A 12,328-nucleotide genomic window follows, 5' to 3' on the forward strand; every position below is an offset into this window, starting at 1 on the left:
TGCAGAAACACAGTTTTTTTTTTTGTTGTTGCAGATTTTTTTTGAACCAAAGCCAAAAGTGGAGTAAGCAGAAGGTAGAAGTATAATTCCCATTCCTTTTGTAGCCACTCAGTACCTTTGGCTCATCAAAAAAAGCAGCAAAATCTGCAACAAAAAAATCTGCATTACTGAAACCAAAAAAGCTGCATTTCGGTAACGTAGGGCCTCAGCATATACAGAGAAAGCTAATAATCACTTGGTGATTTCATCTACGTATGTGAAAGAAGAAACCACTTCATCTTGGCATACAGCCACAGCGTGCACGGTTTAACGTGTAGGCAGCACCCTAAGGCTGAGGGATCACATCATAAAGATTTTGCTGTGTTTCTTTGAGCCAAATTCAGGAGTGGATTGAGCAGAAAGGAGAAGATTCAGAACTTACTTTATATTTCCCATTTCTATTGTATCCGCTGCTGATTTTGGCTTAAAAAATTTTAACAAAAAAAATGCTTTTACGCAATGAGAGTTTTTAATCTAACAGTTTAGCAAGATCTACATTAAATAATGGATATTTCCATAAAATACTGAATATGATGTAATCTATGTATAATTTGAGATGTTTTCCAAAAAACTTGATGTGGAGGTAGACCCATGGTCCATGCTCATTAGCATATTCTTTAAATTCTTAGGCTTGGTTCACATCTGCACCCAGTCTCCATATGGACATTCAGTTTGCCTATTTGCTTTTTTTTCCTTTAATGTAGATTGTGAGCCCCACATAGAGCTCACAATGTACATTTTTTTTCCTATCATGTCTTTGGAATATGGGATGGAAATCCATGCAAACACAGGGCAAATATACAAACTCCTTGCAGATGTTTTTTTGCCCTTGGTGGGATTTGAACACCAGGACTCCAGCGCTATAGGGTTGCAGTGCTAACCACTGAGCCACCGTTTGGCCCCCCTCTTTGCTTTTTTCATTTGTTTCGGGTGGAAACAGAACGAAAACCACGCAGACCCTATTATAGTTTATGGGAAACCCATGAGCAGATGTGAAACAAGCCTTAGTAGAACCCCAAGTACTATTTAAATAATCGATACTGGCATCTATTGTAATGGTAGAAGAGGGATCAGGTATGCAGGCGATAAGTTACCCCTCAATCTTTTTTGCAGCAGTTACAATGAAAGAATGGGGATATCCCAAAAACTTTTATTTCTAGTATGGAGGAACTAGATTCAATGTTTCTAGATTTAACAGAAAAATACGTATACTTGGGATTGAATAAGCTATATAAATAGTGTATTTCATTTATTGTGATAGAGATTGGGACACACAATGTACAAATTAACCGGTTAAGGACCAGGCCCAGAAGTACATTAAGGACCGGGCCTCTTTTTTCAAAACTGACATGTGTCACTTTAAATGGCAATAACTTTGAGACGCTTTAACATACACAAGTGATTTTGAAATTGTTTTTTCGTAACACATTATACTTCATGTTAGTGGTAAACACTAATCAATATTTTTGTATTTATTTATAAAAAAAAACTAGCAAATTTGATGGAAATTTGGAAAAAATTGCAATTTTCAAAATGTGAAATTCTCTGCTTTTCAGGCAGATAGTCATACCATCCAAATACATGAATAAATATTATCTCCCATATCTCTGCTTTATATCGGCATCATCTTTTGATCGTCTTTTAATTCATTTTGGACGTTACAAGGCTTACAAGTGTAACAGCGATTTTCCAGATTTACAAGAAAATTCCTCAAACTAATTTTTTAGGGAACACTTCAGTTCTGAAAGGAATTATAAAGGCCTATATAATAGAAACCCCCATAAATCACCCCATTTTCAAAACTACACCCCTCAAGTTATTCAAAACAGCATTTGGGATGTTTGTTAACCCTTTAAGCATTTCATAAGAATAAAAATAATATGGAGGTCAAATTTAGACATTTCATTTTTTTTCACTAATACATTCATTTAGACCTAAAATTAACACATTCACAAAGGGTTAAAGGAGAAAATGCATCTCACATTTTGTTATGCAATTTCTCCCGTGCACAGAAATACCCCACATGTGGGTGTAAACTGATTTTTGGGCACACGGCAGTGCACCATGTCACATTTGCAGAGCCCTTAGCGTACCAAAACAATGGAAACCCCCCAAAAGTGACCCCATTTTAGAATCTACACCCCTCACAGAATTCATCAAGGGGTATAGTCAGCATTTTGACCCTACAGTTGTTCCACAGATTTTACTAACATTGGAATGTGTAAAAGAAAAATTACTAAAATGTCACTTTATCCCCAAAGTTTTCATTTTCACAAGGGGTTAAAGGAGTAAAAGCCCCCCAAAGTTTGTTAAACAATTTATCCTGAACATGGCAATACCCCATATGTGGCCATATTCTGCTGTATGGGAACATGGCGGGGCTCAGAATGGAAGGAGTGCTATTTGGCTTTTGGATGGCAGATTTTGCTGGAATAATTTTAGGTGCCATGTCGCATTTGCAGAGCCCCTAGAGAACCAATACAGTGGAAACCCCCTAAAAGTGACCCCATTTTGGAAACTACAGCCCCCACAAAAACATATCAAAGGGTAGAGTGAGCATTTTGACCCTACAGCTGTTTCACAGATTTTATTAACATTGGGACATGAAAATGAAAATTTACTTTTTTTCCAACAAACTGTCAATTTAGCCCCAAATTTTTCATTTTCACAAGAGGATAAAGGAAAAAAAGCTCCCTAAAGTTCGTTACACAATTTCTCCTGAACACAGAAATGCCCCATATGTGGTCATAATCTACTGTATGGGAACATGGTGGGGCTCAGAATGGAAAGAGCGCTATTTGGCTTTTGAAGGGCAGATTTTGCTGGAATATTTTTCAGGTGCCATGTCGCATTTGCAGAGCCCCTAGTGTACCAATAAAGTGGAAACCCCCTAAAAGTGACCCCATTTTGGAAACTACACCCCTCATAGAATTTATCTAGGGGTTTGGTGAGCATTTTGGCCTCACAGCTGATTCACAGATTTTATTAACAATGGGACGTAAAAATGAAAAATTACTTTTTTTTTCCAATTAATCGTCCATTTAGCGCCATATTTTTAATTTTGCAAGTAGCTGAAGAATTAAAAGCCCCCCAGAGTTTTTTACACAATTTCTTCTTAACACGGCAATACCCCATATGTGGCCATAATCTGCTGTATGGGTATACGGTGGGGCTCAGAATGGAAAGAGCGCTATTTGGCTTTTAGAAAGCAGATGTGGCTGAAATAGTTCTCAGGTGTCATGTCGCATTAGCTGAGCCCCTAAAGTATCAATACAATGGAAACCCCCCATTGTGACCCCATTTTAGAAACTACACAGGTGACAGTAAACTGGAATTCACCAAGAAGTGACCCCATTTTGTAGGGACAATTTTAGGGCCTCTGCAAATGTGACGTGGTGTCCAAAAACAAAGAATATAAATCTGCACTCCAAAAGCACATATCGCTCCTTCACATCTGCGCCCTGCTGGGTACCCAAATAGCGGTGTATGCCCACATGTATGACACTGGTGTACCCCGGATAACGGACTTAATGCCATATGTGGGTATAAATGGCTGTTTGGGCACAGCCGGGCACAGAAGGGAAGGAGCGCTATTTTGGTTTTTGGAGCACAGTTTGGTTTTAGGACACCATGCCACTTTTGCAAAGCCCCTGAATTGCCAATAAAGTGGAATCCGCAGACATGTCACCCCATTTTGGACACTAGCCCACTCATGGGATTTATCAAGTGGCGAGCATTTTTCACCCTTGAGTGTTGCATTTATTTAGTTTCCAGAAATGAAATCACAGCTGATAATGAGAAGTTAAAAATGAAAAATTTCCAGAGATTCGCCATTTTAGTGCCCGATATGTTGTGCCCAACTTATGTCAGCAGAGACACTCCAAAAACTGGTAAGCGGGTATCCCGGGCACAACAGCTTTTAGAGCGTTCATCTCTGATACAAGTCGGGCACAACATATTACGCACTGAAATGACGGATTCCTGGAAAAATTGTCATTTTCACCTATCACAATCAGCTTCGTATTCATTTATGGATAATAAGTTATAGCAACACTTGGGGGTTAAAAATGCTCTCTGTACCCCTGGAGAAATCCTTCAGGGGTGTAGTTTCCAAAATAAGGTCACATATCAGGGGATTCCATTTTACTGGCGTTTCAGATCTACAAAAGTGTCATGGCATCCAAAAACCAAACCGTCTGTGCTCCAAAAACCCAATAACCCTTCTTCCCTTCTGTGTCCGGCTATGCCCTAATATCAGTTTATTCCCACATATGACATTACGTGCGTTATCCCGGGTACACCAGTGTCATACATGTGTCATACATGTGTCATAAACTGCAGTTTGGGCGCACAGCAGGGCGCAGAAGCGATGGAGCGCGATGCGGCTTTTGGAGTACAGATTTTGATGTTTGGTATCTGGACGCCATGTCATGTTTGTAGAGCCTGTAAGGTACCAGAAAAGTGGATTCCCCAAAGGAGTGACCCCATTTTGAAAACTGCACCCCTCAAAGAATTTCTCAGGGGGTGCAGTGAGTATTAGTATCCCGGACGTGACTGCACAGCGGATGGCGAAGAGGGAATATATAAGCGGTGCGGAGAACATTGCAGACACCAAATTCCCTACTATGTCCCAGTAGCTCCTATGATTGGGGGAGTCACTCTGGGGGTCACTTTGGGGGTCACTTCTGGTGTTTTTTCGCTCATAAGCTGTAAATCTGGGGTGTGCCCTGATATTCGCTCGCACAGCTTATATATTCCCTATCTGCCGCAGCCAGTTGTGTTCTAATAATTTGGCGATTTTTGGGGGTTTTTGCCTTGACATTGCTAGATGCTATATTTTCTTTATTTTTCTGGTGACATGGCCATATAAGGGCTTGTTGTTTGCAGGATGAGATGCATTTTGTAATGACACCATCTTTGGGTGCCTACAACTTACTGATTACATTTTATTAACTCTTTCTTGCTGGATTAAAAAAAAAAAAAATCAATCCTGCATTGAGTTTTACATTTTAAATTTTTCGCCATGCAGCGTACAGCATAAGTAACATGTGTCCTTTATTCTGCGGGTCGGTACGGTTACGGCGATACCTCATTTATGTTATTTTTTTATGCGATACTAAGTCTGCAGAACAAAAACACATATGGGGACATAAATCAATGTTTTTTGCATCGCCATCTTCTGAGAGACGTAACATTTTTATTTTTCGGTTGACAGTGTTGGTTGAGGGCTTATTTTTTGCGGGAAAATGTGTGCTTTTTATTGGCACTGTTGTGGGGTGAATATGACTTTTTGATCACTTTTTATAGCATATTTTGTAGGATGAGATGGCAAAAAATCATTATTTCCGGCGAGTTTTTTCCGTTTTTTTTTTTCCGACGTTCACCGTGTACATTAAATATTATTTCAGTTTTATTGTACAGGTTGTTACGGACGCGGCGATACCAAATATGCATTGCTTTTTTTAATTTTTAGTGCTTTTTTTTTATATAATTCATTTTGTATAGAAAAAAGGGATTTTTGGACTTTAGAACTTTATTACTTTTTTCATACACTTTTTTTTTTTTTTTAACTTTTTTTTTACTTTTTCATGTGTCCCTTTAGGACACTTGAATCAGTTGATGCTTTGATGAAAGCATCAACTGATTCTACACAGTAGCAGACAGGACACGAGCAGGACATGAGCCTGCTCGTGTCCTGTAAGCTGCAGAGGAAGTGAGACACATCGCTCACTTCCTCCACCGCCTGGCAGGATCACCAGGTATGTGGGGCTCCGGTAGTCTGGGGTCACTGGCCAGACCCCAGACTACCTTCTACTGACATCGGCCGATCGGGTTAACTTGTCGGCGGATCCCTTTCGATCGCGCCGTGATGTTTGACGGCGCGATCGAAAGGGTTAACACGTCCAGTCGGACTCAGTTCCGACTGGACGTTATGGAGGAAGGGGTTAGGTGTTAGTAACACCTAACCCCTGTCCCCCCCGCACCCCTCCCCCCGCCAGAAAGGTACCTAAAGGCCGGACGTATTTCGGCAATAGTCCGGTCTTTAGGTACCAGCACATGAGGCCGTAAATTTACGTACGGCGGTCCTCATGTGGTTAAAACCAACGATTGCCAAATGTGTCTGCAACACTGAAGAGAAATCTGTCAACATATCAGGAGCAGCAAAAAAGTCTAGAAAGAAAACAGAAATTTCAATGGGTTTTGTTTTCATAGTATAGAGTGTTTGAGAGAAACTTGAACCTAAGAGGTCAGGGGATTGCTTTGTTTTTTGAGCTCACTGAAAAAAACTTTCTTTACTGACTTCCTTTGAAAACAATAACATTTTAGTGTGGGAGATTTTTATGGGGATTTTGACAAAGGAACTCTCCAAAATCTAAATAACTAAAACCCTGGAAATTTTAACTGGAGAAATGAAAATCTTATGTACATTTAATAGAAATATGCGTTTTTTTTTTCTGTAAGCTGTGACTTCAGAGACCACAGGGGTGTTAGTGTTTCAGATGTAATGTCTATCATATGTACTTTGCATTGTATATTATGCTGTATATTACATATCTTATATCAAGCAACATGATTGATCCATGATCATTTCAACTGGTCCTGGGTATAACTGCAGAGCAAAATAAGACTAAAAACACATAAGCGTCTCCAGTAATGGACCATATGTTTTAATTTAGTTGCTATGGCTATGGCAACCAAATGTATCCCTCAATCTTGTTGTGGGGGCTTTAACTCCCCGAAAGAGCCTCCGCTAGCAAAATAACCTACCAGGTTTGATTGATTCATTGAGATGTTATGTGCCCAAGATTTTACATAGATTTCCATAAGCATCATTTCTATTTTATTGTAAAAAGATATCTAGGCTGCTTGACCATCTACCAGGGTAGGTTATTCCTCAGATTCACAGTCCTTACAGTGAAAAAGTTGCGTTGCCTCTGGAGATTAAACCTTTTTTCTCTAGACGGAGGTAGTGCCCCCTTGTCTTTTGAGGGAATTTTACAACTTCTTTTCCCCATATTTCTTGTATGGGACATTTATGTAATGATACAGGTTTATCATATCTCTCTTTAAACGTCTGTTCTATCAAATTTAACTCCTTTAAGCTCACCTCATGACGGAGGTCCTCCATGCCCCTTATCAATTTTGTGGCCCTCCATTGAACATTTTTCAACTCTAGGACTTCCTTTCTCCAGAACTGAACTGTGTATTCCAGATAGGGCAGCAACAATGACTTATAAAGTGATAATATTACATCCCTATCCTGCAAGTTCATACCCTTTTTAATACATGACAATACCATGCTGGCCTTAGAAGCAGCTGATTGACATCTATGATCTACACATACACCCAGGTCCTTCTCCACCAGTGAATGTCCCAGCTTTACTACCCCTAGGATATGCAGATTTATTTTTACCCAGATGAATAACCTTACATTTATCCACAATGAACCTCATTTTCAATGTGGATGCCCAAACACTCAGTTTGTCCAAGATGGCTTGTAACCTATGTACATTCTCCATAGACTGCACTGTACTACATAGCTTAGTGTCATCTGCAACAATAGAGACAGTGCTATTAATCCCATATTCCCACACCATAGTCAATTCTAGAGCCTAATGCTGTGAATTTGATGCCATATGAAATCTGAGGATCTCACATTTCTATGTGATAAAATACAATAAACAGTGAAACAAAGTGAATTTCAGTACAGACTGAAGGACAGAGGACCCGCTAGAAAATCTGGACTTTTCTCTCCACATTTTTCAAGCAGAATAGAGAACGGAATCCCGAAACTGTCATAAAATGCATATTTGAAACTAGCCTTAGAAGATTTAGTTATGCTTTAGCCCTTTCCCGACATCAACATTATAGTATGGTGGCCACTCTGAATCTGAAGAAGAGCTGCTACCATAGCCTCTAGGTTTCCGCTGTATCACATCCACACTGTCCTGTATCCTCACAGGATAGCTCCCATAAGGCAAGATTTCAGAAGCTGTCCTGTTTTTATGGCAGTCTGGAACCTTATGAAGGCTCCCTTGCCTGTCATAGGAATACAGCTAATGAGGCTGCCATAAGGCTGAGACCCCATGGGCCAGAAACGCCAAGATTTGGCCGCAGTGGAAACGCCGCGGGAAAGATCACAGTGTTGTACAGTACTTGCAAAGTGGATGGGATTTGTGCGAATCCCATGCCCACTTTGCATAAAAAATCTCAGCGTGCACACGCTGCAATTTCCAAAACTGTTGCGGTTTTGAAAATCGCAGCATGTCAATTATATCTACAGAAATGCCGGTGGCTTTTCCATAGATATAATTGTAACAGAAAGTCCGCGGAGGAAAACTCTGTTCAAAGCGCTGCGGGAAGAACCACAATGCATTCACGCCGCAGTTGTTCCCTCAGCGCTTTAGTGCAGGGGTTCCGGCCCGTGGGGCCTTAGCCTAAAGCAGCGAATCTCCAATAAACATAGACATTCCCCAAAATGGTATAAATAAAAAGTAGTTCTGGCCCTGTAAAAAAAAGAAAACTTATGAATCCCAGTACATGAAATATAACGTTATGGGTATCAGAACATTGCAACTCAAAGGAATTTTTTCTCAAAGTTTTGGAGTTTTTAAGAACTTAGGGTCCATTCACACAAAGGAAAATGGTGAGGAATTTGGTGTGGAATTTCAGCACTGAAAAAAAAGCCTCCCAGTGACTTCAATGGGTTCCTTTTTTCTGCTAGCAGAAAAAGGAACCCACTAGCAGTAAAAGGAACCCACTGAAGTCAATGGGAGGCTTTTTTTCAGCACTGAAATTCCACACCAAATTCCTCGCCATTTTCCTCCATTTAAATGCACCCTTAGGCCCGTTCACATGGAGTAAACGCTCGTGTATTTTGGCAAAATACACGTGGAAATAATACACGTATAAAAATAATACTCACATTGACTTCAATGACATTTTTTTACATGTGTAAAAAAACATGTCAAAATACACATCAAAATACACGTCAAAATACACATGTAAAATGTCATTGAAGTCAATGGGAGTCTTATTTTTACACTTGTATTTTTTACTCGTGTCATTTGCTAAAATACACGCCCGTTTACTCCGTGTGAATAGGCCCTAAATGTAGAATAACTATATAAATTTGGTAACACCATAATTGTTCTAGCCCATAGAATACAGGTGACATGTCATTTTGGCTACGCAGTGAATGCCGTAAAAACGAAGCCCATAAGACAGTTGAGCAAATGCAGTTTTTCTCTAATTCTACCTCGCTCTGAATTTTTTATCCCAGCTTCCCAGTATATCATAAAGAATGGCAAGGAATGGTATCACTGAAAAGTACAACTGGCCTGCAAAAATTAAGTCCCCATATGCCTCTGAATAGAAATATAAAAAAGTTATGGGTTATGGAAGAAGGGAGTGATTGTATTTTTTTTTTTACAACTCCTCTTTCAGAGCACAAATAATTAACTCTTTCTGGATGGGACTGGAAATATTTCTAACAATGATTTTTGCACTATAAATGTTGGGCTGCTCATCGTATGGGAACAACATTATAAATTTATTCTGCCGATCACAACAAAACTCTAAATACCCAATATGTACAGGTTTTTTAATGATTTAATACTCTTTTCTTTAAAAGAAACTATATGATTTGGGGTTGACATATTGTGAAACTCGTAACTTTCATGAAACTTTTTATCCACTTTTTGCATTATTTTTTACACTATTTGACATTCAGTTGAAATCACTAATACAATACACAACAATATACAGTATGTTACCAATTTATTGTGTCCATTGCAGAACGGTAACAGACATTCTATTACGATCTACAGGAGGCATGCCTTATGTACAGGGAATATTATAGTACAGGAAAGGGTCAGTCATTTTGTTTGCTTATTGCCCTCATTTATAAGTTAAACCAACAATTTCATTTATAGCCAAAACTAAATAAATAATGAAAAGCAGTGCTACTAGGAAAATTCTTAACACACTTTTTTCAAAATTGAAATAAAATTTCAAAGACCTCAGAAATTAAGGCAAATGTAGATAAACATGGAAATGAGCATTCTGTAACAGTAACACCAGGATGTGGATGGGTTGTTAGAGTGAGGGAGACATAACTAAAAAAAAAAAAAGTTACTTGCTATGCAAGGTGTTTGGAGTCATTACAATTATATAAAATAAAATTTCAGATGATGAAATGCTCCGTCATGCAGGATTACTGTACTGCGAGGTGAATGGCGGTTGTAACAATATAAATGTATTTGGAAATGTGACAAATTCTTTGAGGTTCACCAAAATAACAAGAAAACATAACATGGTGATATAGTAGGTATTTTTGCTTACCCCGCACCATGCATAACAAGTCCAATGTAGAAAATAATAAATAGGTTATGGGTATACCAGAAGACTTCATAAAATGACCTTCTTATGAGTTCTGTGGAGGATGTTACAATTGATACAAGAGCCAGTGTGATGACAAACCCAGTGATACCAGCTATAGATACAAACACTTCCCTCAAAATACTCTAGAAAAAAAAAGAGAAAAAGAAATGTTCATCATTCATGTTGATCACATCCACCATAATTGCTTCATCTCCAAAATGAATTAATTCTGATATGCCACATAATTATACATAATGTGTAGCAGCCTTATATTTTCAATATTACAAGCAAGAATTTCATCCAAAAGCGTTTTCTGTGTGTAGAATATTGATGACCTATCCTCAGCATAGACTATCAATAGTAAATTCCTGGGGGTCCAGTTTTTAGCACCCCCACTAATCAGGATCAGCTATTTGAAAGGGCTGCAGCACTCACATGAGAGTTCTTCACTTAAGTGTCTTTTTAACCTCACCAATGCCATGTTTAAGTTCTATATTTCAATTTTTTTGCTCCCCACCTTCCAAAAGCAATAACTTATTTAGTTTTTTGTTTACAAATTCTTAAATGGGCTGATTTTTTGCAAGACAAACCATAGTTCCTAATAGTACCATTTAATACTTAGTATCATGTACAAATAATCTGGGAAAAGGTTCTGAATGGAGTGGAATTAGAAAAAACTGCAACTGCACCATTTTCTTAGGGATTTTGTTTTTAAGTATTCACTATGCAGTAAAATTGACAAGTCACCTATATTATGTGTGTCCTATGATCATGTAAAAATCAAATTTACTTAGGTCAGAAGGAGTACTATGTCTCCATAATTAGATTGCCTTTTTAGGTGTACAAGGATCTATACACCATACATGACCTGAAACCTAGTGGTATGATCTGGGATTAAAGGCAAGCCAGAATATCTCCTCCAAAAGGAAGAGAGAAACATCCACAGACAGGCAGGCTACCATCAAGTGTGACCCACCCCCAGAGGAGAGTACAATCAAAATATAGGTGTGTGCAATCGATATATATATGGTCAATATCAGGTAGAGGCCCAAAGGAAAGAATTGAATTGTTGAAATGCAATCCAGGTGCCCATGTAGAGGCAAATTTGTCATGATTTTAGGGGTATGTAAGGTAGAATTCAGTGAGCCATTTCTCTATAGTGGGTGGGGATTGGCTTCTCTAGTGCTGGGACATGTTCTTCATGGTCTGTAGAAAATAAACGCTACGAGATCTTATGTATCTGGGGAATCCAGTTGGAATCATGAACAGAAGTGTGTTTGGGCAGGAGAACACCAGCTGTGGGTTGTAAAACTCCCAATCAAATGTCTTGATGCAGTCAGCATCCCCACCCTATATGGGTCATTCTCCCTTTTTTTCCAGCCTTTATCTCCAGCAGGTATCCGGGTTACTCGGAAATGAACACTGTAGTATGGATGGAACCATGCACCACTGGGAGATCATTTTAAAGAAGACCTCCTGTATCTTATTATTAGTAGAGATGAGCGAGTACTGTTTGGATCAGCCGATCCGAACAGCACGCACGCATTGAAATGAATGGATGTAGCCAGCACGCGGGGGGTTAAGCAGCTGGCCGGCGTCAAAGCGGAAGTACCAGGTGCTTCCATTCATTTCAATGCGTGCGTGCTGTTCAGATCGGCTGATCCAAACAGTACTCGCTCATCTCTAATTATTAGTGAGGGTTTTATTTGCAAAATGAAGACATCAGAAACATTGGGACTCCTCAATATACCTCAACAATGTTTTGCTCCCATACTCGACAAAAAATTTGGAAGCTCTCTTGATAAGACAAAGAGCAATAGGTTGTACATGACAGAGTTACTCAAATTTAGTAGGGTTTCTATGCAACTGAGCAATGCTAGAAACCCATGGATTGATTGGGTGCATT

General features: G+C 39.1%; 1 protein-coding gene across 1 annotated transcript in view; it reads right to left on the reverse strand.

Annotated features, from left to right (window-relative positions):
- Window positions 1–12,328, reverse strand: part of NOX3 (NADPH oxidase 3) — a 62,792-nt gene that overhangs the window by 33,977 nt on the left and 16,487 nt on the right. Inside the window, exon 6 of the mRNA XM_075267786.1 lies at window positions 10,384–10,565. Coding sequence (XP_075123887.1) covers window positions 10,384–10,565 — 182 coding nt within the window. The remainder of the gene's footprint in view (window positions 1–10,383; window positions 10,566–12,328) is intronic.

Source organism: Leptodactylus fuscus, chromosome 3, assembly GCF_031893055.1.
Source record: "Leptodactylus fuscus isolate aLepFus1 chromosome 3, aLepFus1.hap2, whole genome shotgun sequence".
Taxonomy (NCBI): Eukaryota; Metazoa; Chordata; class Amphibia; order Anura; family Leptodactylidae; genus Leptodactylus; species Leptodactylus fuscus.